Source organism: Myodes glareolus, chromosome 9 (genome assembly GCF_982192425.1).
Source record: "Myodes glareolus chromosome 9, mMyoGla1.1, whole genome shotgun sequence".
Taxonomy (NCBI): Eukaryota; Metazoa; Chordata; class Mammalia; order Rodentia; family Cricetidae; genus Myodes; species Myodes glareolus.
In genome coordinates this window covers 88,042,001-88,067,393 of record NC_142034.1, presented here as the reverse complement: position 1 = coordinate 88,067,393, position 25,393 = coordinate 88,042,001, and the positions used below count along the sequence as shown (strand labels likewise).

The window sequence follows — 25,393 nt, the reverse complement described above, 5'->3', positions numbered from 1 at the left end:
GCTGCAAGATGGCATAGTGGAAAAGGACACGTACAGCTAAAGCGTACGACCTGAGTTCAGTCCCTGGGACCCGTATACTGGAAGAGAACAGTCTGCTGAAGGCATGACTTCATGCCTGACTACATGCATGCTCGCGCAAGCACATATGCCTATCTACACACACATACACACACACACAAACACACATACACAAACACACATACACAAATAAATGTCATTAAACAAAACAAAATAAAACCAAAAACAGAGTAGGGTAGTGGTGGCATATGCCTTTAATCCCAGCACTCCGGAGGCAAAGGCAGGTGGATCTCTGTGAGTTCGAGGCCAGTCTGGTCTACAGAGTGAGTTCAGGACAGCCAAGGCTACACAGAAAAACCCTGTCTCAAAAAAAAAAAAAAAAAAAAAAAAAAAAAACAAAAAACAAAATAAAAAAACAGGACATGACAAAGAAACAACATGAGCTATCAATGAGTTGCAAGTAAATACCTGATACAGAGGGGAAACGGGGAAATACTGTCACTGAGAGCATGTCTCTCCGACCATGATTCTATTGGGAAGCTCCCGTGCAAGTGACTTTTAAACTGGGCCATGAGAAGGAAAGGCAAAGGCGGGGAGGGCTTCTGTTCTCCCTTTAGTACATCTATCCTCTAGGCCTTGCTAAGGGTGTTAAGTTCAGCATTAAAGAGGAGGCGGGCATCACTGTCTCCCGTGTCATCTTCTCCGGGGGGGAAGGATCAGGTTAGACAGCTGCCCCATGACATAGAAGAAGCTGTAACCAGGGTCCCTCTGAAGCTCTGAGTTGCAACACCACCCAGCCCCGCCCCGTGCTGGGACATCAGATGGGCACTATAAGGAGAGACTCAGGAGGCGTGGCATGTGGCCAGGGTCACAGTACCCAATGAAAACACGCTGCTTTTCATATCCGTGAGCACCAACTCCCTAGCTGGCCATTTGTTGAAGTGTTCCTGTCTGGAAGGACACGGCAGCTAGTGTCCCACTTCTCAGACGTTCTGCAGCTGCCAGCTCTACACACGCTCGCTCAGGCACCGCCCCATCCAGGAGGCCCCCAGGATTCTCCCCCTGGTGTGCTCACCCTACCAGGTTCTAGCTATCCTCTCGTTCCAAGCGAGGCCTTTCCCGCCCTTGAAAAAGACAAGGTGGAGAAGAAAGCATGCCCAGGAGGTGGAAGGCAGCTGTTGACGCTCTGTTCAGGCCCAGCACTCAGACAACACATGTGATGTTGTACGGCAGGCTCTCTTAACCTTCTGCTCGCTGAGGCTGTGGAAATGACTCAGCCACTAAAAATGCATGCTGTAGGGGGCTGGAGAGATGGCTCAGAGGTTAAGAGCACTGATTGTTCTAACAGAGGTCCTGAGTTCAATTCCCAGCATCCACGTGGTAGCTCACAACCATCTGTAATGAAATCTGATGCCCCCTTCTGGCCTGCAAGCATACATGCAGACAGGGTTTCTCTGTGTATCCCTGGCTGTCCTGGAACTCACTCTGCAGACCATGCTGACCTCGAACTCCCAGAGATCCACCTGCCTCTGTCTCCCAACTACAGTATGCGGTTTTTTTAGATTTATTTATTTATTTTGTTTACAGTGTTCTGTCTGCATGTATGCGGCGGCGGGGAAGCATATTGTTCTTGCAGAGGATCTGAGCTCATCTCCCAACATCCACGTCACACAACTCACAGCTCCAGGGGAGTCTCATGCACTCACAAACGTGTGTGCATACCTACATAATGATACACACCTACATATAATAAAAATAAGTCTAATGGCTCATGCCTTTAATCCCATCACTTGGGAGGCTAAGGCAGGAGAATCTGTGAGCTTGTGTCCAGCCTGGTCTACAAAGCGCGTTCCAGGACAGTCAGGGGTACACAGAGAAACCCTGAGCTGAAAAACCAAACAACAACAATTTTTTTCCACTTACAGTCCCTTTTTGCTTTATAAAGTTTTCTAAGACCATGGGCATATAAGTAGTAGACATATAAAACCAAACGCTTTTTGATAATAAATCACAAAAAAAATTATTTTAGGTATGGAGAGGTGGCTTCAGCAGGTAAGAGCAATTGCTGCTCTTGCAGAGAACCAGGATTCAGTTCTCAGCACCCACACGACTACGCCTTTTCCTACAGTTTACTATGTAGCCTATTTCACAGATGGGAAGGTAGAGAGAGCGGCAAATGACTCAGCAGAGAATAGCAGAGAACAAAGTGAGGAACGGGGCCGGGATGAACACCGGACATCGTGGCTAAGAGTCTACCACCCGAACATTTTCACAAAACATCTCTTTCATCATTATAGACAAATTCAAGTCAAAACCACAAGAAGACACCACCTTACACCCATCAGGATGGCTGCTGAAACCTCAGGGCGTAAGTGCTGGCAGGGTCCTGAAGAAACCGGGTCCTGATGGTGACTGCTGGCAGGAGCACGAAATGACGCAGACCCTGGGGGAAAGCCCCCCAAAAAGCAAACATAAAGTGAACATGGGGGTCCCTGCTTCTACTTCCGAGTCCATGCCCACAGCAACCAACAGCACAGCCCAGGCAGGTATTTGAACACATGTGAGCAGCGGCATTAGTCATAATCACTAGAAGGTGAAAGCAACCTGGAGCCACAAACGAGTGCACAAACACAATGTGGTTGGCATACAGGTGAAAGGGAATCTGATACAGCCCACTAGCTGGGTGTATTTTGAGGGCAGTACGCTACGCGAAACAGCCGGGCGCCGAGACAGATGTTGTGTGCCCACTTACACGACATCTATCGAGAAAGTTCACAGAGGCAAACGGTGGAATGGTGGCTGCCACGGACGGCGGGGAGAGAAGGACAGGGATTGCCATTTAATAGGTTTAGGAGTTAGGGTGGTCAATCCTAGAACCTCCCTAGGGCTAAGTGGACACCCTGCCTCTGATCGTAGTTGTGCAATAGGGAGGGTGTCTTCATGCTACTCAGTTGTTCAACTTTAAATGGTTAAAATAGGGCCTGGAGGGATGGCACAGCGCTTGCCAGCACACGCTGCTCTTGCAGAGGTTCAGTTCTCAGTGCCCACGTCAGGTGGCTCACACAGGCCTGTAACTTCTGCTTCAAGGGATCCAATGCCTCTGCTGGCCTCCAAGGGCATACACACACGCATGCACACAAATATTTAAAAAACAAATCATAAAAATCATTAAAATGACAAACTTTCTATTATATCTATTTTTTTTCAACACAGGGTTTCTCTGTATTGTCCTGGCTATACTGGAACTCATTCTGTAGACCAGGCTGGCCTCGAACTCACAGAGATCCACCTGCCTCTGTTTCCTGAGTGCTGGGATTAAAAGTGTGCACCACCACTACCCAGTCTACCTATCTTTAAAGTAAAAGATAATTTAGTTTGAAGACTGGTGATGTAGCTCAGTTGGTAGGAATGCTTGCTAGAATGCAGGAGACACCACACACATCAGGCAAGGAAGTACAGGCCTGAAATCCCATCACTCAACCCTGAGAGGCAGGAGGACCAGAAATTCAAGGTCATTCTTGGCTATGCGGTGAGTCTGAGGTCAGCTAGTGAACCCTAAGACCTGGCTTTGCTTTCAATATGATAATAACCAAGTTTCCCTTAATGTAAACTATAAAAGCTTCTACATAATAAGGCTGAGGACCTTTATCCGTAATTATGGTCAGGATCATCCTGAGTAACAATCTAATAAAAAATATAATGGGCTGAGTCCTCTTCTGAACTTTGGGGACTGAGAAAACACTGCGAATGGATCAAGTACTGTGGACTTCTCAGGGTCTACAGGACAATCCAAAGCAGTGAAGAACAGCCAGTCTACTGACTCATTGACTCATTTGTTTGTTGGTCCATCCATCCATCCATCCATCCATCCATCCATCCATCCATCCATCCCTTTAAATTTTTTTTTTTTAAATTTGAGACAAGATCCTCAAGGCTGGCCTCAAACCTGCAGTAATCCTGCCTCTGCCTCCGAAGTGCTGGAATTAGGGTGTGAGTCAACAGGTCCATCTTAACCACAGATTTTTAATTGGATTCTAAAAACCATCTTTTGACAAAGGGAACAGGAACAAGGCTGGTCGGCCTAGGGGTTTTTCCATGAAAGCTGGCTTCCACAGAGCACAGGGCCTAAAGAGGCGTTTTCATGAGTGGGGAATTTTCTCACGTCACCTGGTCACCGCCTTGCAGAACGGCCTGTGAATGAAGATGGGGACATCTGAGAGGACCGCTTCCCTGAGCTGTTAGCAATGTCATCGGAGCTGTCAGCAGCACCGGCTTTCCCTCCCCAAGCATCCTGTCTCTCCAGGGAGCTGGGACCATAGGAAGCCAGGAAGGAGACTCTGCACACTTACTCATTCCCACAGAGCTACTGTCTGAGCAGATAGAAAGCACAAAGGCACTTGTGGCAAGTGGCCTGAACAGAAGAGGCCCAAGGTCCATCTCTGCCACCTGCTACACTCCTGCCTCTGGGCCCCTCTTGTCCTCAGAGCAGGATCTGTGGACTCCAGGAATGAGGAGTGTGAGAGCTGAATTCTCTGGTTAGAGCATGCGGAGGAAGGTTCTCTGAAATGGCAGCAAACTCACGCGCCAACAACCTTGAAGAGGCAATGTAGTGTGGGCAGGGACAGAAACCCCAGCGCTCTTGCCAACTTGCTGTGTGACTGTAGAAAGTTGCTACACCTCTCTGGACCTCAGTTGCCAGTCTGGCCTGCTCTAAAAGGTATAAATGATCCCAATAAATGGCACTCCTGCCAGCAGACAGTCGGGAAGGTTTATTTTTCCTTTGCTGTTTGTATGAATTTTTAAAGTCACTTATTTTCATGTACATTTGTGTTTTGCCTGCATGCATGTCTGTGTGAGGGTGTCAGATCCCCTGGAACAGGTGCTACAGACAGTTGTGAGCTGCCATGTGGATGCTGGGAATTAAATCCGGGTCCTCTGGAAAAACAGCCAGTGCTCTTAACTGCTAAGCCATCTCTCCAGCCCACTAGTATGATTGATATATTTTTAATATGAAATATTAAAACAAATATTAAACATACATATATATTAAATATGAAATCTTGACTCATCAGCTCCATATTTGAAGCATTCATTCCTGGGACCCTCAGTAACCCTGAGGCCCTTCAGCAAATTTTCTCTTCCTTTTCAAGACAGTTCTAAGCCTTTTACAGAGAGGGGCTCCTTCCCCCAACCTCCTGGCTGTGGTCAGCATGCAGAGCCTCCTAGGTCAGGCCTGCCCTTTCCAAGTCTCACTATCTACCATGAGCCAGCTCAGAGGAGGCGGGCACCAGGACTGGTAAGGCAGGTTTGGCTGGGGGGTGGGGGGTGGGTCAAGCATCAAAGAACAAGGAGAGAATTTTGTTTTTCAGGACTGGGTGGCAGACACCAATCTTGGATCCCAGGAACCTGGCTCTCCCCACAACCAACACAACAGAGACGGCCCGTCTAGGGCACAGGCAGCTTAGTCTGGTGTCTGTTGATTGGGTTAACAGTTATTGGATTGGGCCAATAGTAATGACGAACCTCTCAGACAGACCATGCCAGTGAGCTCTAAGGAAGCTGTGGGAAACTCTGAGTTTCATGAGTTTTCACTCCTCCCACCTAAAACAAAGGAGAGCAGGGTGCCCTGAGTACTGCAGCCAGGCAGTAGACTCTGGGCTGGCGCTAGAAAATGACAGGGTCTCCCCCACCCATCCCCACAAGCAGAAAGACTTTCAGACAACAGCATCTTCCTCAGATACAGACAGAAGAGCCAGGAGCGGTGGCAAACTTCTATAATATCAGCGTTTTGGAGACAGAAACAGGAAGATCAGGAGTTCAAGACCAGCCTCACTCATAAAGCAGTCTTAAAACACACACACACACACACACACACACACACACACACACACACAGGCTAGCCATGAAGTTCATCTGTTAGAGCGCTTACTAGCATGCATGAAGCCTTGTGTGGTGGTGGTGGTGGGGATCCCCAGCAGCAAGGCATAAACCCAGCATGGTGTGTATGCCTGTAATCCCTGCACCCCGCCCCGAGGGAGAGGTAGAAGGATCAGGAGTTTAAGGTCATCTTCAGTTACTCACTTCAAAGCAAGTTTGAGGCTCTGCTGGACTACATGAGATCCTGTCTCAAACACACACACACACACACACACACACACACACACACACACACACAAACACCACACGTGTGCATACATGCATGCACGTGCACACAACGCTGTGCTTCCCCAAGAATGCCTCGGTCCTCTCAGCTCCCAACAGGTAAGCAAGGCCTCCTACCAGTCTCATCTTGGACTCTCCTTGGCTCTAATGCTCTCAGGCCTTTGGCAGGAGGCAGAAGGCAGACAGGTTGTTGATAGGAAACAGTGCTCCAGGCCCCACTCTGCAGGGATCCCCAGCCTGCCAGCCCCTTCACAGGCATCCTCTCTCACTGAGGAATGCCAAACCTTAACCAAGCATGGGGAGACCCCGTAGGAATATTTCACCACTGAGTGGAGCAGTCAAGAGATAGTGGAAGCGATGGGGAAGGTTCTCAATAGAAGAACACAGGTGGGCGCCACACAAGCAGGTCAAACGGGGCACCTTCTAGGGAAAGACAGCCACACTGGACCTGAGAGTGATGTCTCAAGGCAGCCAGACTTGAACCAGCTAAGAAGCATATTGGAAATGCAGGTTCCTTGGTGGGGAAGGCCTGGGAGGAGTGGAGGGAGGGGAACTGTGGTCTGGATGTAATGTATGAGAGGAAGAAAGAAAGAAAGAAAGAAAGAAAGAAAGAAAGAAAGAAAGAAGGAAGGAAGGAAGGAAGGAAGGAAGGAAGGAAAGAAGGAAGGAAGGAAGAAGAGAAGAGAGAGGGGAAGAAATGTAGATCCCCAGGAATTCTGAGACTTTTTTTCTACTCAGCTCACACAGTTGTGTGGGGGTGGCTAACACAGCAGGTCTGGGGACCAGACTCTGAGAAATCCTGTTTGAAAGAATGGAAGGGGGAAAACTCTTTGCAGCTTTGACAGAATATTGGTTTATTTTCCTGGGATGTTCCTAAGAGGTCTCTGGACAGATTGCTAATAGCTTGTTCTTTGGTCACTGACACAGACACACATCAATGTGAAACACATTGGAAATGAACCCAGGAAGGATGTCAGCCTTTCTCCTGCAAACTACAGGATTTCTAGGGAGGTGGAGGGGAAGGCAGTGGCAGGGCCTTGGCATATTATCTCAGGAATGTGTGGGGCAAGGTCCTTGCTCACCCCGAAATACAGTTGACAGGTGAGCCCTACCAGGAAGGGCAGTGTCCCAATCTGGAATGGAGAAACTTCTGGAATCTGGCCACACTTCCTTGCCACCTTCATGCTAGAAGTCAACCAGCACTCCGCTGCCTGTGGCTAGTTCTCTACACTCTGGATGAAATCCCCAGAGTAGGAGCCAACCTGTGGAGCTCCAGACTCAGGGTTTACACGTAGAGCTCTGACTGGGTCAATCCAAGCCTTGGCCACCTTCATGTCTCCTTCCTGTTAGTCCCTTGTTCCCAGGAATCTGGCCCACATGTTCCTGCCTGGGAAGCTTGCTGGGAATCTCAATGCCTTCTCATCTGGCCCCTGCCCATGGTCTACAATCCTGCCTCTGTGATGTGTTAGGTATCTCACCATCTCCTCATACCGAGCAGCCAATAAACACAATGCTCCTGTGAGGATTACTGGCCCTGTGTTCCCCAGACACTGGCTTGGCCTGATTCACTCTAACCTTTGGCATCTAGCCCTGCCGGTCACTATTATGTGGCCTCATAACCTTGCATTTTCTTAGCAGGTGTGAACCCCTAATCAGGGTAGCCCCATCACCCTACCGCACCCTGCTTCGATACCTTATCCCATGTTGGGCTTTGAGAATAGCCAAGAAGTTCCTTTCTGACAGCACTTATAGCTGGCTATAAAAGCGACACCACACCGTGCAGCTTATCCCAGATCGGAGCTCACAGGAGGCTCCCGCTGCACCAAGGAAAGAGGCCACACAACCCGGAATGCTCAACACTCAAGACCCGTGCGTGCATCCCATGCACTGCTGGGACCTGCTAAAATTGCAGACTGTTCCACCGCACATGCATGCCACTGAAATCCCTCACTGTAGCAGTAAATAACATACAATGAGTATGTCACTTGAACATTTTTTTTTAATTAATGCAGATGTTGATTCAGTGGACGCCTATCAAAATCTCTGGGGTACTTGTCAAGAGCTGGCCTGGAGCTCATACTCTCAGGAAGAAGAGTGGAAGATACAGAAAAATAGGAGTCTGCCATGGGGGACGGTCTGGAATAAAACGAATACTCAGAGATAGCAGCCACCTGAGCCTGGACATTGCTGTGAGCTTTGGACAATTGCTCCTCTGGGAAGGACTACCTTCCAGATGCCCATGGCTGGTGACGACATGGCCCTAATGAATAGCCACTATGGTCAGTATATGATCATATACCATGAGACTTCAGTTCAAGGCCAGTCCCATAGCTCTTTAATCGGCATCTCTGGCTGCTTGGGTCTAGACTGAGGGCCTGAGGTTAGCCAGCGCCTCACACACCAGTTGGGTAACAAGCATAAGAACGCTGAGTTGAATATTAACTACAGGTATTTCTGAGTATTTAAGATTTCACCAATGTCACATTGGGCAAACGAGAGATTCATACATGGGGATTCAGGAAGGACAGAGGGAAGAGTAGGGGGACTATTGTACCTCAGTTGCTCCCAGTCTCTTGGGGTTCCCATCTGCCCCAGGTTATCTCTGGCTTCCTGAGAACCAACAGTCACCCGCCTTCCCCACCCCCACCACCCCAGTCCTTGTCCAGTTCTGGTTTTCCAGGCCTGGTCTTCATAGGCCACTGTGGTTTTGGACCAGAATGGACCTTTTGGTTCTTGGTTTTTGAGACAGGGTCTCATGGAGCACAGGCTGATTTTCAAGCTTATTGTGTATATGAAGATGACTGTGAACTTCTCTTCCTTCTGCCTCAACATCTAAATGCTGGAATGACAGGAACGCACCATCTAGCTTGCTCAACCTGGGTTATGCATGCTAGACAAGAACTATCCTAAGTGACCTAGAGTCTCCTTAACTAGAAGAGAACTTAACTCAGGCAAGAGCAGCAGAAGCGGGGGAAGGCGGGAAAGGCTGGGCTCAGGGACCAGTGTCTGGAAAGGCGGTGGGGAAGCCATGCAAGGGGAACAGTTGAGTGCAGGGTAAGCTTGGGACTGTCCTGATCCACATAAGTTAGAAGCAGAGGATCCGCGCTGAGAATTTGGTAACTCCATCTACTGAGTACTGGCCCTGTGAGGGTGGGGACAATTGGTAAAATTAAAAATTAAAAAGACTCCGACTTACCCTAAAAAAGATGGGTTTTCTGAATACAAAAAGTTGACCATTCCTAGCCCCCAACTGTTCCAAAATCCGAAAATTTTGATCATCAACATAACAGGCAAACGGAAAGTTCCACCCCAAAGATCCACGCCGCAGGAGCAACACCACTGAAAGGCGGAAAATAACCCTCGTCCTGCGCCTGCATGCAGGGTGTCCGGGAAACACCTGTGCAGATCGTGTTTGGACTAGGCCCCAGCTCCAAGGTGTTGTACGATGTGCATGCAAACACATCCAATCTGGAAGAAACTGGAAACACCTCTAGATCTCTGGTTGCAAGCATTTATACTTCATACAGAGCCTTTAAGCTGGATATTATGAGAGAGAGAGAGAGAGAGAGAACGCAAGGCAAGCTGACGTGCGAAACAGTAAATCAAGGTAAAGGAGGGAAGGGAATTTTGCAAAGAAGTTTTACAACTTTGCTATCTTTGCTATTTTTGGAATCGCCCCCAACACAAGATATCTAAGTATGTGTGAGAGCGCTGGGGAGTTTCGTGTGTTTCTTATTTTTGTGGCACTAAAGATAAACTATGAATGCCAAGCAAGTGCTCTACCCCTGAGCTATACACCTAGCCCACAAAGGGCTATTCATCTGCTTGTGTGTTTTGTGAGTATGACTGTGTATATGCATGTTTGTGTGGGGGAAGGGGGGAAGTCACACTGTGTGTGTGTAGGCCAGGGGCTCACATTGAGCATCTTCCTTAATCACTTTCCACCTTATAGAGTCTCTCAGTGGACCTGGAGCTCCCAATTCAGCTAGACCAGCAAACTCTTAGGGATACTTCTGTCTCCATTACCCACATCTGGCTTTTATGTTGGGTACTGAGGCTCAAACTCACCTACACAGCAAGTACTTTACCAAACAGAGCCATCTCGCCAGCCCAAAAAAGCTTTTAAAATGCTCTTTTTTTTTTAAGTGATAGTTCATAGCTGAGTGTGGAGGTGCACACCTTTAGTCCCAGCACTTGGGAGGCAGAGGCAGGCTGATCTCTGTGAGGCCAGCCTGGTTTACAGAGAGAGTTCCAGGAAAGCCAGAGCTACATAGTGATACCCTGCCTCAAAAAACCAACCAAACAAACAAACAAAAAAGTAATAGTCCATATTTTTAGTCTCAGCACTTGGAAGGCAAAGGTGGGAAGATTGCCAACAGTTTAAGGTCAGCCTGGGCTGTTAAGTCAGAACAGGTTTCAGAACACCACCAAAATAATAAAACGTCAACAATATATCTAGCACTACTATTATTGTTGTCGTAAAGTGAGGAAAATGAGGCTTAGAAAAGGGGCCCAGGCCAGCTTCCAAGGTGGGTAATCAGCACTGAATTCTGATACAGGAACTTCAAGCTGAGCACAGGCTGGCCAACAGAGAGTCCTCTCATTTGGTTTCTATTGTTACCTCGATCCCTGTAAGAACATAGGAGAAGGAATGAGGCATCAAAACCTAGGGGGAAAAAAGGACAGAATTTGGCAGCTTGGTGGAGGGAGGGGAGACTTGAGATGGATGCTTTTGGAAGTGGCAATTGCCTATGGGTAGGGGTGATGGGAACCAGGCAAAAGGAAGGCCCACATTGCACTGTATCCCACATGGACCTTTAGAATCTGAACAACCGGGGCTGGGGAGATGGCTCAGCGATTAAGAGCACTGGCTGCTCTTCCAGAAGACCCAAGTTCAATTCCCAGGACCCACATGGCAGCTCACAATGGTCTCTAATTCTAGTTCCAGGGGATCTGACACTCTCATACAGACATATACGCAGGCAAAACACCAATGTACATAAAAAAAGAATCTGAACAGCATGCTTCAACACATTTGAGACCAAGATGAGACCTGAAATTTACAGACAGCGCCTAGCCCAAGGGGCTCCTGAGAGGACGCCTAATGACTGGGAGACTTGGACAGGAGGGAGAATTCTCCACACTTCCCTGTCCGTGGAAGACCAGCGGTCACAGGCGAAGCACTGACAGATCCAGGAAGGGCAAGATCATACCTCTGCGCAGCCTCTCAGGATGCCACTGGAAGGATGCCGCTGGAACTTGGCTCCACCAGTAGCGGAAGAGAGGACAGACGCAAGTGCTGTGGCATGGGAAGTTGTAGGCGGAAGTCATAGACTTCTTCAGGTAAGCAGGGACGGGACAAGGTACACAGGCTGGAACCCTATTCTGGAATGGAGTCTGAGCAGACACAAGGATTGTCCAGGAAGCCTGAGAGAGAAAAGGGGGCCTCAGGCGAAAGAGTCAAGAAGGGATCGTGAGTTGTAGGGAAGGCTGAGAGTTCTCTTGGAATCTCTTCTGTGACATGCACAGATCTGTCCCCTTGGGGGGTTGTGAGTCACCTTAAGATTCCATCCTAAGGAGGTCTTTTTCCCAGCGTTGGGTCATCTCGAGATCTGGACTAGGTTGAATCGCTTTGGGAATCTGCATCTCACTCCCTCTCCAGAGTGACAGGCAGGTCAACAGATCATACTGCCTTGGGAGAGAGAAAGTTTCCTGGCTAAAGTCAGCAATACTATTTACTGCCATTATGGACTCGTGGTTGTGATGAAGAAAGGCTAAAGGGGTGCAGAGGTGGTCAATATAGAGGAGTTATTTAAACTAAAGGGAAAAAAAAAACCCTCAATTCCCCACCTAAGAAACTTTCCAACTGTTCACCTTTGACCTCGGGTGCCATTGACATGGCACACTATTTTCTAACGCGTGTGTTCTGTGTTCTGTTTTCTCATAGTCGGTCATTTTGTTTGATCACTGTGAGCACTGGCAGGATGTCTGTCTCTGTTGACTGCTGGACCTAGTCCTTACACCGTGCCCACCTGGAATATCACACACACACACACACACACACACACACACACACACACACACACACACCTCATGGAATTCCTTTTCTTTCTTTCCTTTTGTTTTGTTTTTCTTTTTAAGGCAGGGTCTCATGATCTAGCCCAAGCTGGCCTCAAACTTGTGACTCTCCTGTCTCAGCAGCCTCCCAAGCCCTGGAATTACAGGTGTGTGCCACCACACTTGGCTTAGATTTGTAGTGTCAGTTCTACCTGGTGAGTACAAGCGGAAGGTGATCCACGCATGGCCAGCCCCACTTCCTGCTTGGAAACCTAAGACTGAGATGACCCACTTGACTTCTACCGAACTCAAACAAACACCCTGAGGGATGTCCCAGTGGCTGAGCAAAAATGCTCCAGACCAAGCCCATTGGCTATCCTCGCCCCTAAAACCCCAGCAAGGCTTGGTTCTTGTCAAGCAAGGGTCATTGGTGCCAAATCACCTGACTGAGCTCCAATAAGCAGAATAGGGTCTCTAAGGAGGACGTCTACATCACGGATGAGTTCTTTGGCCAAGGAAACCACTACCAGGAAGGATGCTGACAAACTAAGTAGACTCAGAAGAGCCCACCCACCCTGCGGACTGAGAGGCACAGCTGCTAAACGCAGCAGTAGAGCAGGCAGAAAGTCCTAAGAGACTTCAAGTGGCGGTCTTGAAGGGGTCACAAGAAGCTGTGGAGGGAGCCGTGGTTGAAATAGCCTGACTCAGTATTGCTCTCCTTAACAGCTAGCTTAGCCTGACCTCCAGAATGGGGAAGAACATGAAGGGCACCAGTGAGGTGGTTCACATGACAACCTTGCCACTTATTAGCTTTGCAGCCAGAAGGCAAGTTTTCAGTTCCCGGTATCCCAGTTTCCCCATCAGCAGGCCGGAGATGGCAAGAGTTTGATACAATGTAAAGTCTTAATAAGGGTTAAATCGTATTAGTTCTGGTCAACAAGCTTTGGGGCAGAAGAGGGTGAACACCAGCACCCGCTCTCCAAGAGGCTGGTGGATGCAGGTGCATGGGTGGAAGCCAGAGCCAGTGCTGCTGGTGGAGATGGAGCTGAGCCTCGCTCTCAGGCTGACAGACAACATGGAATAGCTTAGAACAATTCATTTCAAAGCGTCACAAACACAACGGGAATGGAAGATTTTTGCATCCAGCCGAAAAGGAGCCTTTGATATTCTACACATCTGGAAAGCAACACCAAGATGGGTATAGAAGAGGGAAAATTGCGAAAAGCGAAGTACCTGATGTTCCCTAGATACCCACTTCTCCTCTGGCAACTATTTTTTTTTAACACTTCCTGAATCACCTCAGTTTTTCCAAGCAGAACTGTATAACGATGAGGTTTGCGACGATGCTCACTCTCGCACCATCTCATTCGAGTTTGACCAGAAAGCAGATATTTAACTATAGGTGTGATTCTCCAACCTAGACGAATCCCAGAGTCAACTGGGAATTTTCTGTTCTATTTTTCTTGTTGAGGCAGGGCCTTGCCATGCACTGAAGGCCGAACTGGAACTCACTGTGTAGCCCAGAATGACCTCAAACCCTCCATCCTCCTTTCTCTACTTTCTGAGTCAGCATTTCTCAACTTGTGCATGTTGGCCCCTCTGGGGTCAAACAACCCTTTCACAAGAGTCACCAAAGACCATCAGGAAAGCACAGGTACATTACAATTAATAACAGTAGCAAAATTACAGTTATAAAGTAGCAATGAAAATAATTCTACGGTTGGGAGTCACCACAACATGAGGGACTGTATTAAAGGGTCACAGCATTAGGAAGGTTGAGAGCCACTGTCCTGAGTGCTGAGGTTACAAGGGTGCACCACCACACCCTTTTCTCAATGGGAAATTTTCTAGAAATCCCAGTTAGGCTGTACCCCAGACCAACTAAGTCAAAATCTCCAGGAGCGGGCTGTGTGTGTAGATTTTGAATATTCCCATCAGTGATGGGTGGCTCTAATATGTAACATTAGGAGAAATTGCTGTCCTTTCTCTCTTGTTTCCCAGTTTCAAAAACATCCCCCCATTCTCTATTATGCAAAGAAATTAAAGGTCCTTGATTCCCTGTTGGGAAGTTATAGAGATCCAGTCACAAGAGCAACAGACTTGCTAAGAGGATGGATCAGAAACAGTACACTCTAGGTGGTGGTGGTGCGTGCCTTTAATCCCAGCACCCGGGAGGCAGAGGCAGGTGGATCTCTATGAGTCTGAGGCCAGCCTGGTCTACAGAATGAATTCTAGGACAGTCAAGGCTACCAAAGAAACCCTATTTCGAAAGAAGGGAGAAAGACACACACACACACACACACACACACACACACACACACACAGAGAGACAGAGACAGAGACAGAGACAGATGGACAGACAGACAGAGACACACACAGAGATAAATAGAACCCAATACTCTTGGTCCTGAAGCATGCACCTCCTGGCTCAAGTACTCCTGCTACATGCTAGCCACTGAACTATCCAATAACCAGAACTGAGAAGATCCAGGTGACCCTGCTCTGCTTATATAGCTCACAGGGTGCTACGGAACCAAGGCAAGGAAGGTGGGGAAGACTTTTCAATCCATCTGAGAGCTAGAGCAATGACAGTGGGGTGTTTAGAGAAGAGATTGAACAGTCAACGCTGGGATATGATATTAAAATGCTCATTCATTGATGAAGATCAATTCAACTGGCCACACAGAACTGCTCCAAAGACCATGCAGTACTGGCCAGTGCAGTGAAGAAGGTACGGTCTCCTAGAGGACTGTGTTGAGGACTCCATAGAAAGGGACATTGGCCTTCTCCCAACATGACACCCCTGCACTTTCTGGGGTGACAGTGAAGAGAGTTTCCAGGGGGTAAGGAAGCTCTGAGTTCCTCAGTGCACAGCTCAGCAGGGCGGGCAATCACGGACAGACAGATTCTATACAAAAGATTATACCTTCGGGCTTCTAGAACCTTCTCAGCTTGTATGCTTTGCTTCAACAGGTACAGGAAAGTCTTACAGGTCTAGGTATCTGGTTGTCATGGTACAGGCCTACAATCTCAGTACTCAGTATGTGGAAGCAGGAGGATCAGAAGTTCAAAGCCAGCCTGGGCTACATGGTTTAAAAAGTAAGCACATGATTCGGTTATTGAAACCGGAACAAGAATGCTCCAAACCATCCCGGAAGTGTAATGAAACTGCTTCCTTAGGCCCACTCGTGTATGGAGTGGCACCACTATTCATGACCTATCCTCATTTCACTCTTCGCTTATTGCCATGACTGGATGAGTCAAGACATCGGTTCTCAAGGTGTAGGGCACAGGCTAACAGCCTGACTGACCTGGTGGACACAAATATTCTCGAGCCAGAACCAGACACCACCTCCAGTTCTAAGACTTTTTAGTATCTTCTAGGACCTTCTGATCTCTTTTAAAGGTTGGCTGGCAATCAGTGCTCCAGAAGGCAAACCTCACGAGGGCAACAACAACAACAACAACAATGTTCGTAGTCATACTCAGGGCTGAATCACCAGTGTGGAATGCAGGCTGGCATATTCCAGGCGCACCGTCCAATAAATATTTGTTAAATGACTGGATGTGTCGAGATGAGACAGGGGAGATAGGAAATGGGCTCAAAGGGCCTGGCACCTCTAGCTGTATTTGCATAGTTTCGAGACGGCTTTGTCGCTCACCAACCTGTAGTAGATCCCACGAACTGGAGAATTTGCATTTCACAACTTAACTTTCCCAGCACTCAACCCGGCTAGCCACAGCAAGTTCTCAGTAACACCCTATGGCGGGCACAAAGGTCTCTAGTTTCCAAATCCAGATTCTTACCACCAGCATGGCCTGTCTGTTTTCCTCACGTGGGTAAAGGAATTCAAGAGAACCAAGTCTCAGGTCATAATGCAAGTCTCTGTTTAACCATTGGCTAGTCTTCCTCAACCAAGCGTCCACCCCACTGCAGTGGGACTTTGCTCTGATCCCCGGTACCGCAAGCACTCCATAAATACCTGTGAAGTGAATGGCCGACACCTGACTGGGTGGGACTGATAAACACCAGAGCCCTTCTTGCACCTCCAAAATGCCCAAATCTCCAGATTTCCCAGCAGCTAAAGGGAAAGATAGGGAGGGAAGTGACCCACTAACAGAGCAGTTAAGAGAGAATGCTATGTGAAGTCTTCTGAGCTCTGCCATGGCAAACACAATTCATTACTCCCAGCTTCACACACAGTCCTGGTGCCAGCTCACCCGCAAGTCACTCCACTCAAGAAATTCCAAAGAAGGGCTTGCCTCTCTGATAAGACCCGGGAGGAAAAGTTTATTGATTTATTCATATTATGAGTGCTGCCAAGCTGGTTGGCAGGCACTAATGCCAGCATGGCTCAGGCGAGCTATGGCCTTCAAGAGACTTCAGCTGGAAAGGAGGCAACGGTGGGGTTAGCGCCTCTACTGACGCACAGGTGGATTAAGTTAGTCTAACTGGTAGTGGCCTAACTTGTAGAGCATGTTATTAATAAATGTGTGCAGTGTGCTGTGATCTTGCACACTGATATCAATCATCTTATCCCCAATGAAACCTTTGGGGTAGGCATGGCCTATTTTACGTCTCCCTAGTTTACAGTTGAGGAGGAGGAGTTGGTTCAATGTCGCTTGCGAGAGGCAAGAGCGCTAGACCAGCCTTACTGCTCTCCAGCGATTTCAGTGACGTATAGGTCTAATGGGAGGGGTCATCCTTATGGTAAGCTACAACCGTGCACGTACTGTTCTCTACGGTGACATAGTACGTGCGCTGACAGCTACGTCTATTTCTTTTGCTGTAGTTTCCCTTTTTATCAGAACCCAAAGGGAGAGCCTGCAGGGATGGAAGGAGTTTAACACCCCTTGCGCCGACGTGACCTTGGAATTGTCGTCTGGCCTCTTTCTGCCTCGGTTTCCCTATTTGCAAAATGCCAGGAACGATGGTGCACAATAGAGCCTGGCGCAAGACAGATAGATGCTGGATAAACATCACTAAAAAGAATCATTTTTCTTGGGCATCTCTATCGTCCCAGTTATGGCTCTCAGTCCTGCTTCCTGACCCAAAGGCAAGGCACACACTCGCAGGCCATTCCTGGAGTACTCAGGGAAATGCTCAGAGACCTTGATAATATAGCACCTGCAGAGGCATGGTGGGAAGGCTGTCCCAGCCACCTCACTGGAGCAGACACCCGATGCCTGTATCTTGACATTTTATCCCTCCAAGTCAGTTGCCAATCTGTGAATCCCAGGGATCCCCCAGTGATGGCCCAAGAACAGGAGAAGCCAAGGTGTTGGGGGGGGGGATGGGGAGAATGCTACCAAACCAGGGAGAGACAACAGCAGGCAGCCGACTGGGGAAAGTCAGCAGCTGCCGCGGGCCTGGTGTCCCTGCTGCCAGGGAGTGATGAATGGAGACCAGGGAAAAGAAAAAGCCAACAAAGGTATCCCTAATCTTGATGCAGCTTCATTTCCCCGCTCCCTGGCTGACCATTGAGTGAGAATTTAAGCCTCCATCCCTTTTCTTCGGCAGACATTTGAAACTGAAAGATCCCGTTTCTTCCCAACTGGGAGATGTCATGGGTAGAAGCATCTGGGAGGTACTGGGGGTGGGGGGCAGGGGGAGCACGTGACCCCACACACTTATCCTTTTTGTTCTCTCCTCCTCATTCTCTCTGCCCATCTACTCTTCCCAGACCAACATTTTTACAGAATGTTCTCCTTGCCCAATCACAGTGAATGCCTATCTCATCCTCCCATCCCACTGCATTATTTTGGTAAGAGATTTGTCCGCCTCGGAGCTAGAGGCTTAAATGGCTTGGACGAAAAGGTTAATTAATAATAATAATAAAAAAATCTTAGTCTTCTCTCCCCCATCACATTCTGAAAGAAGGATTCGAGCCTGGGAGAGGCACAGTGTGATATTTTCATGGAGATTCAGCTCTGGTCCAGCTCTTGGTCCTAACCAAGTAGACATGTTCCCTCATCAAAGAGCCCTTTGCTGGTGACAGAAATGCTACTGAGGCCACTTGAAAGTGAAGTTGATTCCACTTATCTGGGCCCCTTGCTGAGACAGCGGGGTAGGGGAGAGCTGAGAAGCTGCCACATGTCTTGACACTCTCCATAGTCAGCCTCTGGCCATGAGGTTATCATTCCCGAAAAATGTCATCAAAATCCTGCCCATGGAGTCTCCCCGAAGCAACACGCTGGCCACCTCCCGCTCTCACACAGCCAAGTCCGTCTCTCCTTCCGTGCACCTGCATTTGACATGCCAGCCTTCCTGGTAACTAAGGCAACTTGATTCTCTCTCTCTTCAAAAAGAGTAGTGTTTCTCTCACGGCTACCTGGGACCCTAGGGGATTGGAAAACCAGGTCAGTTTGGCTAAGCCCTCTCCTAGAAGGGGGAGGGATGGGGACAGAGAAGAGCTGCCTTCTCCATCACTCATTCCCTGGATGGCAGCAGATTTGCCCAAGCGACTTGGAAACCACCCTGACCTCGGCTGCACAACTTTGCGTCTTTCAGAGTCTCTGCCTCCTTTTGTGGCCTCTCAACTACTGCTTCTGTGCCCAGAAGGGAGAATAGATTCTAAACAGTCTTCTAAGCTGCCACGGGGCCCCACTGGCTTCTCCTATCAAGGGACTTCAGCAGCATCTTCCCTTGAGACCAATGCCAGATTTGCTCATTCCGAGAGTATGTAGCAACGAAAAGCCTTTTCCAAAGGACTGGTTGTGGGCCCGACATGGGTGGACGAGCTGGAGTAGGGTATGGCTAATAGATAGGGGTATTGACTGAGAGGCCCACCTTGCTGGGTATTAATTACTTCTTACCCTTTTTAAGTTTCCCCAGCTGAAAACGGGAAGGGTAACGGTATTGACTGTGTACTGTGGAGAGGATTAAATGATACCCCACTACAAAAGCCAAACCCATGCTGCTCAGCATGAAAAAAAATCAACACATGACGTCACTTATCGCTTTAGACATTTGCGGGCTTCCACACCTCTCTGTTCTTCTTGTTTATCTCAAGTAGTGCTTGAAATTGACCCAAGATGTTCCCTTGCACAGTAGATGTCTATGGAACATGGAGGGATGTCACGTGATTATATAACCCAGGCTAGCCTCACACTCATTAGCCTTTCGCCTCAGCCTCCTGCGTGCAGGGAATGCAGGGGTATTTCGTCACGTCTGGCTAAACTCAAGCCTGAATACCGGCAGCAAACCTCTCAAGTAACCTGCACGCAGGTATCGGTGTTGCAAGTGTAAATGTAACGGGACATTAGGAGTGTGGGCAAATTCCCCAGCAGGCCCGGGACACTTGCCATGGAAGAGAGCAAGTCACCATGGAAACTTGGGAAGTGATGACAGTCGGACAGTGTCCTTAGATCCATTTGAACCAGTAAACACAGGAATTCTCATGGGACCACTGGCATTTTTCACGGCTCCACACTTTGCAGATTCCCGTGACGCAACACACAAATGACTTAACACGAACGAGACTTGCTTGTGTACCACGGCCCGAAACGCTAACGAAGAACAGCTAGTTCACCAAATCAATCACCACAGGTTAGGAGAACCTGGGGCTGGTGTTTAGGAGGGAAAGCTTCCCTAAGAGATGGAAGGAGATGACCTTTACTCAAGGCTGCAATCGATTTGCTGTGTGACCTTGGGTAAGTCTCTTGTCTGCGTTCCATCAGTGAAATCAGAAGCCTGGATTACATCATCAGCAGGGCCCATTCCAGCTGACTGGTTGGCTTAGGTGTTTCACGAGTCCTTTTCCTAGTGAAAGCTGAAGAACAGACACTCTCCTGGGCCTCTTCCACACCAGGCTTCATGCTGGCCGACCCACCTAACTGCTTCTGCTCATTCAAAGCGCAGGGCCTCCTTGGATGGTTTACGTGGAACTCTTCACGCAAACACACACAAACAAGCAAATAAAAAAAAAAAAAAAAGAGCAGGTAAAACCAAGATGCCGAGAAAATCGGTAAGCTTGCCAAGGTCACTAGAGGGCAAGTGGCAGAACCGAGATTCCAGGATTCAAAGGCTCGCCCCTCTTCCCATTATCCCTACACGCCTCCTGGTTGACCACGGCCACACCAAAATGGCCACAGGTAAGGGAAACCATTGCTGGTTCAGTTCTGTTTCCCAAGGCCAAATTCCTGCCGCGGTGGAGCAGAGGTCCTGAGTCAGCAACTTGGTGGGTGGGCGCTGGAGGCTGAACAGCTCTGTCATTAGAGACGAGATGGGGGCTCTACCACAATACCGCTAAATAAATAAATAAATAAATAAATGCGCAAAATAGAAAATGCAGGCTCTTTCTAGACTCAGTCTGTCTAACACTCGTACAGTTTTTTTAAAAAAAAAGTTGGGTGACTCCACCTGGGGGAGTAGCTCAGTGGTAGAGCATTTGCTTAGCAAGTCGGAGGCCTGAGGTCCAATCCCCAGTGCTCTGAAAATTAACAAGTAAGGAAAGTTGGTGTGGCTTCACTGCGTTTAGTCTCCCAGAACCTCAGATAATTCAAGTCCCGGGGCTGATGGGAGGATTTACCGAGCTAATGACCCATGTGAAGCTCTCAGCAGACCTCCTGAATACAGCGAAGGCTCAATCATTACCTGTTCTCCACCAAACAGAAAGTTGAGAGAGGGGCACAAGCTAGTCACTCTCAAGTTTGTCAACGGCAGGATTTGTGAACCTGGAGTTCACAGGGCCCAGGATTGTGTGCAGAAAACCTCGCTTGCGCAGGGCCAAGAACACGAAGGCCTTTAGCAACACAAGCCCTTTCAACAAAACTTATCTCTGAACACGTTGACAGCAGTTGGCGGTTTGGTGGCGGGAGAGATCGCCAAGTCCTGGTCTACCTGGGTCTGCAGGACTTGTTGCTCAAACACAGAAAATGCTGAGTTCTCAGGGAGCTCCTGCAAGATCTAAGCACAAAGCCTTCAGGAATCTCCTCTGTAGAGCCAGTCCCCATGAGCCACTCTTCCTCAGCCAACAGTTGGGGCATTTGTTTCCATATACCACGAAGCTGAACACATGCGGGAGGCCGGTCCTTGACTGGCAGCTTCCAGAAGCACCTATGTTCAACTGCAAAAGGCACCCAGCTCAAAGCGGGGGTTCAGGGATGGCCAGCTGCGGCACCTGGTTCTCCAGGGACCTGCCCCTCCCCTGATTGGCCTTGACTTGGGTAAAGCCTGGGTGCTACTGCAGCCTTTGGCCCAGTGGGCATGGTCCAAGCTGCCCACTGGACCCTCTCCCGTTGTTGGGACAACCGTCCTCAGGAATTCCAGCCTCCCGGTCTTCGCTGGGTGAAAAGGGGAGAGAGCTGGCAAAGCTGGCAGCTTGGCTGCTTCTCCACTCCCCTGGTGAAAGGGGGAACTGAAAACTGGATTCTCTACCCCCAGCAGCTCCACGGACAGCACACAAAACAGCTTAGTCCCAGAGGGTGGAATGTGCCAAGACATTCTTTAGGGTTGGTAACCGGAGACGCTATTTTGTCCTTGGTGGCTGAGAAATCCCTTTTCCAACTGAAGGACCATTTGACTGACTTCTTTGAAATTCGGGGGAATGGGTGGGCAAGGCTGTGATGTGTGCTCAGATACACACACTCTTAAGGAGTGGAATTTCCTTAAATGTGATTTCTCGCTTGTTTGTTTCCCACCATTAACTAGTTGTGGAGATGGAACTAACTACTCTGGGAGAATCTGCCTCCCCTCCCTAACCCCTCCTTCAAAACAAGGTTGGCTCTTTTCAGCCTTGTTCAGCTGCCCCCTGCTCATGCTACTAGACAATTCCCATCATAGCTCCTTCTCCTCACAATCAGCTAGGGTAGGAGAGACGGGAAGGCTGAAACCAAAGCTCTGGGCAGCCCATGGAGAACACTTAGCCAGCCTCTTCCATCACCCAGGGAGACTCAGACCTTACAGAGGGTAAGCAATGAGCCCATGCCCACACAGGCAGAGTTAAAAGGCAGAACCCCTAACCAGGTGTACAAGAGATTTCAAAGACAGAAAAGCAAACATCCTTTGCACAGCTCCATCCCAATACTCAAAGGGGCCCTGGAGAAACACAGTGCCGGCGGGATGAGCAGAGGGTATAAAAATAAAGAATAAAGAATGTGAGAATCTCCATCAAGCACCGGTCATGGGTGTGACTTCTCACCAAGCCAATCTGCCTAAAAGCAGAGGTTGTTTGGGCTCAGCCTGGTGCAGAAAGTAAGACATACCATCTAATCAAAGTAGGATTTTATTTTTTTAAAAGATTCTTTTCTGTTAATGACAATGTATATTAATAGTTCCTCATTTGTTAAAATGATACAAAAATTTTTAAGTGAGTTGGGGTAAAGCCAAGCATTAAGGCACAGTTCAGGTGGATATATCAAAAAGTTATGAATTTGGCACACAACTCTATAAACTGGGATATTATGTTCTAGCTAGTCAATTCTTGGGAAGCTGCTCCCTTGCCCTCTTCCAAGGCCAAAGAATTACTTGTGTTTTCTATGTTGTCTTATTCCGTCAGATGCACACTCATCACGGCTGGCAGGGTAGTCCTCACCCACAAACATGAAATCCTCCTGCTAGCAACACCCATGCTCAACCGCTGGGACTTACAGTGTAGGGCACACAAGTTTGAAGTTGTTTGTTCTAAAGAGAAGACAAGGGAAAGGGGTTGCCAAGCTCACCAACACAGCTCTAGAGCCCCTGGGATACCTTGACCTGAGAGGTATGGGGAAAAATGGAAGACACCAGTAGAGGTTACGAAGTCAGAGAATAACAACTTAGTAAACGTGGAAAGAGCCAAACAGTAGAGTAAATCACATCCCTGGGTTTCCGACTTTCTCTTGTGTTTAAAAATGGGAAAATGGGCTAGATGCAGTGGCATGAACTTTTAATCCCAGCCGTCTGGAGACAGAGACAGGCAGATCCCCTTGAGTTCCAGGCCAGTCAAGAATACACAGGAAGCTCTTATCCAAAAAAACAAAATGAACAAAAACAAAAACAAACAAAATATAATGGACGCTCACGCCTTTATTCCCAGCTTTCAAGAGGCAGAGGCAAGGTGGGTGGAGGCCAGCCTGGTCTACAGAGAGAGTTCCAGGACAGTCAGAACTGTTACACAGAGAAACCCTTTCTCAAAAAGAAAGAAAGAAAGAAAGAAAGAAAGAAAGAAAGAAAGAAAGAATAATTTAAAAAGTCCTCAGCCAACAACAACAAAAAACAAAACCCAAAACCCCACCAAAATAAAGAAATAATAAATAAATAAATAAATAAATAAATAAATAAATAAATAAATAAGGGAAAATAGGAGTTGGGAGTTGGCAAAATGGCTCAGAGGGAAAGGCATTTGCTCACGGGAGGTTGCCAGATGGAAGGAACAAACCTGACTCTTCCAAGTTGTCTACTGACCTCCACATGTGCACACACATGTATCCATCCATACACACCATTAGTAACCACTGAAAGAGCCAGAGGTGTTAAGTTGGGGGAGCATGGAGAGGAATTGGGCTTGCATTTTCTGTATCCTTTGCGACTTTGTGTTCTGATACAAGGTCTCACTCTGTAGCCCTGGTTGGCCTGTCTGTTTGAGTTCTCATTACTACTCCTTCCCTTCCAAGCCAACTATGAACCCAGACATAATGGGAAACTGAGGCCAAAAGATGAAAGCAGCCTGCCTAACATTCTGGAGCGTTAGATTTTTTTTTTCTTTTCCAAATTACACGAGGACCAGAGCTGAGCAAAGAGTAGCACTCATGAAATGCTGAATGAATGGATGGATGGACTCAAGAGAAACTGAATTCATGCTGGCTGGCTTTTTTATTTTTGTTTTTTTCTTTCATCTTGATATACCGGGTCCTTCATCTTCTGGTGCTTCACTGGCACCTAACCCCCAAGGTCACAGACCAGGTGAAAAGTCAACATTCCTGGGACAGTCGACCTGCCTCAGTCAAAACTACACCCAGCGAGGTGCCCACCAAGGTCAGGACTGGCTGAGGAGCCTCGGCCCCAGGAAGGAGAAAGGGAGGAAAGGAGGGTACCGGCAGGGCTTTGCCAGAGGCCTCTCACCTCCATCTGCATCCTGGCAGTTTTTAGCTTGCTGTGAGATTCCTGGAGAACCAGTCTCCCTCTCTCGCCCTCCCCCGCTCCCTTCTTCCCCTCCCACCTCCGGCTTCCCCAGACTTGTTCCAAAGCTCTTCTCAGCAGCCAACGAAGCACCTGTCAAAAAGCTGCTTTCGCCAAGCAGAATGTCCTTCCTCCAGGAGTCTCCTAGCGACCCTTGGGCTCCCTACCACCCCTCGATACCAGAACCACCTCCTCTCAGACAGGGGAGTCCCCAGGGAAGATTCGCTTCACCTGACTTGGTCTTTGCCTTCATCCTGGCCAGACCCTTCTTTGTAAAGGGGTCGGGGACGCCTCCAGAGCTTAAGGTCAAAACTCTGGGCAGGTGCCACTGGGGCCTAAGTCCTCCACCTGGTGCTGGCTGTGGGCGGCCCGCTTGGCGTCCACCCTTCTCTGCAGCTCTTAGGGCATAAGTGCAGCCCAAGAAGGGGTGAGGGTGTGGAGGGGGCAAACTAAGACCTTCTAAGTGGCACGCAGAGTTGCCCTGCACACCAAGGGCAGGTGCGGCCCAGGCGCGGTGCCGAGTCCGGATCGGAGCTCCCCGAGTCCTACCTGTCCCGTGGGTCGATCCAGCTGGTGGTGCGGTTCCTGTGGTCTATGTAGTAGACCTTGCCGTCGAAGTCGCGCGCCTCCTCCCAGCCCTCCGGCAGGGGTAACTCCGGCCGGGGCATCTTCCCGAGCGCGGCCCGCGCTCCCCCATGCAGCTCGCGGCCGCCGCGGGGCTCAGCGGCTCGGGCCGGCCGTTTTGGGTGCAGGCGGCCGCCGAGGCAGCATGATCGGGGGGTGGCGCCCGCGGATCGGGGGCCCTAACGGGGGCCGGCCGGAGTGGCGCCGCTGTCCATGCGGCCCTGCGGCCCCAGCCCCGCGCCGCCCGCCTCTCACGCTGCCATGTGCGCCCGCCGCGGCGCCCAGCCCGCCCGAGTGTGTGGCCAGCCGGCCGGGAGAGCGGCCCGAGCCGCCGCCTGTCGCCTGCCTCCGCCGCCGTGCGCCGCGCTCCACGCCGCCGCCTCCCGCAGTCGCTACCGGCGCCCCGCCGTGCGCCCCGAGACTTCTGCCTCC

General features: G+C 49.2%; 1 protein-coding gene across 2 annotated transcripts in view; it reads right to left on the bottom strand.

Moving 5' to 3' along the window:
• Nucleotides 1-25,393, bottom strand: part of Wwc1 (WW and C2 domain containing 1) — a 153,673-nt gene extending 128,280 nt beyond the window's left edge. Inside the window, exon 1 of one of the 2 annotated variants that reach the window (XM_048436005.3) lies at nucleotides 24,887-25,393. In XM_048436005.3, coding sequence (XP_048291962.1) covers nucleotides 24,887-25,005 — 119 coding nt within the window. In that variant the 5' untranslated portion in view covers nucleotides 25,006-25,393. The remainder of the gene's footprint in view (nucleotides 1-24,886) is intronic. The other variant, XM_048436006.3, reaches the window with a different exon arrangement.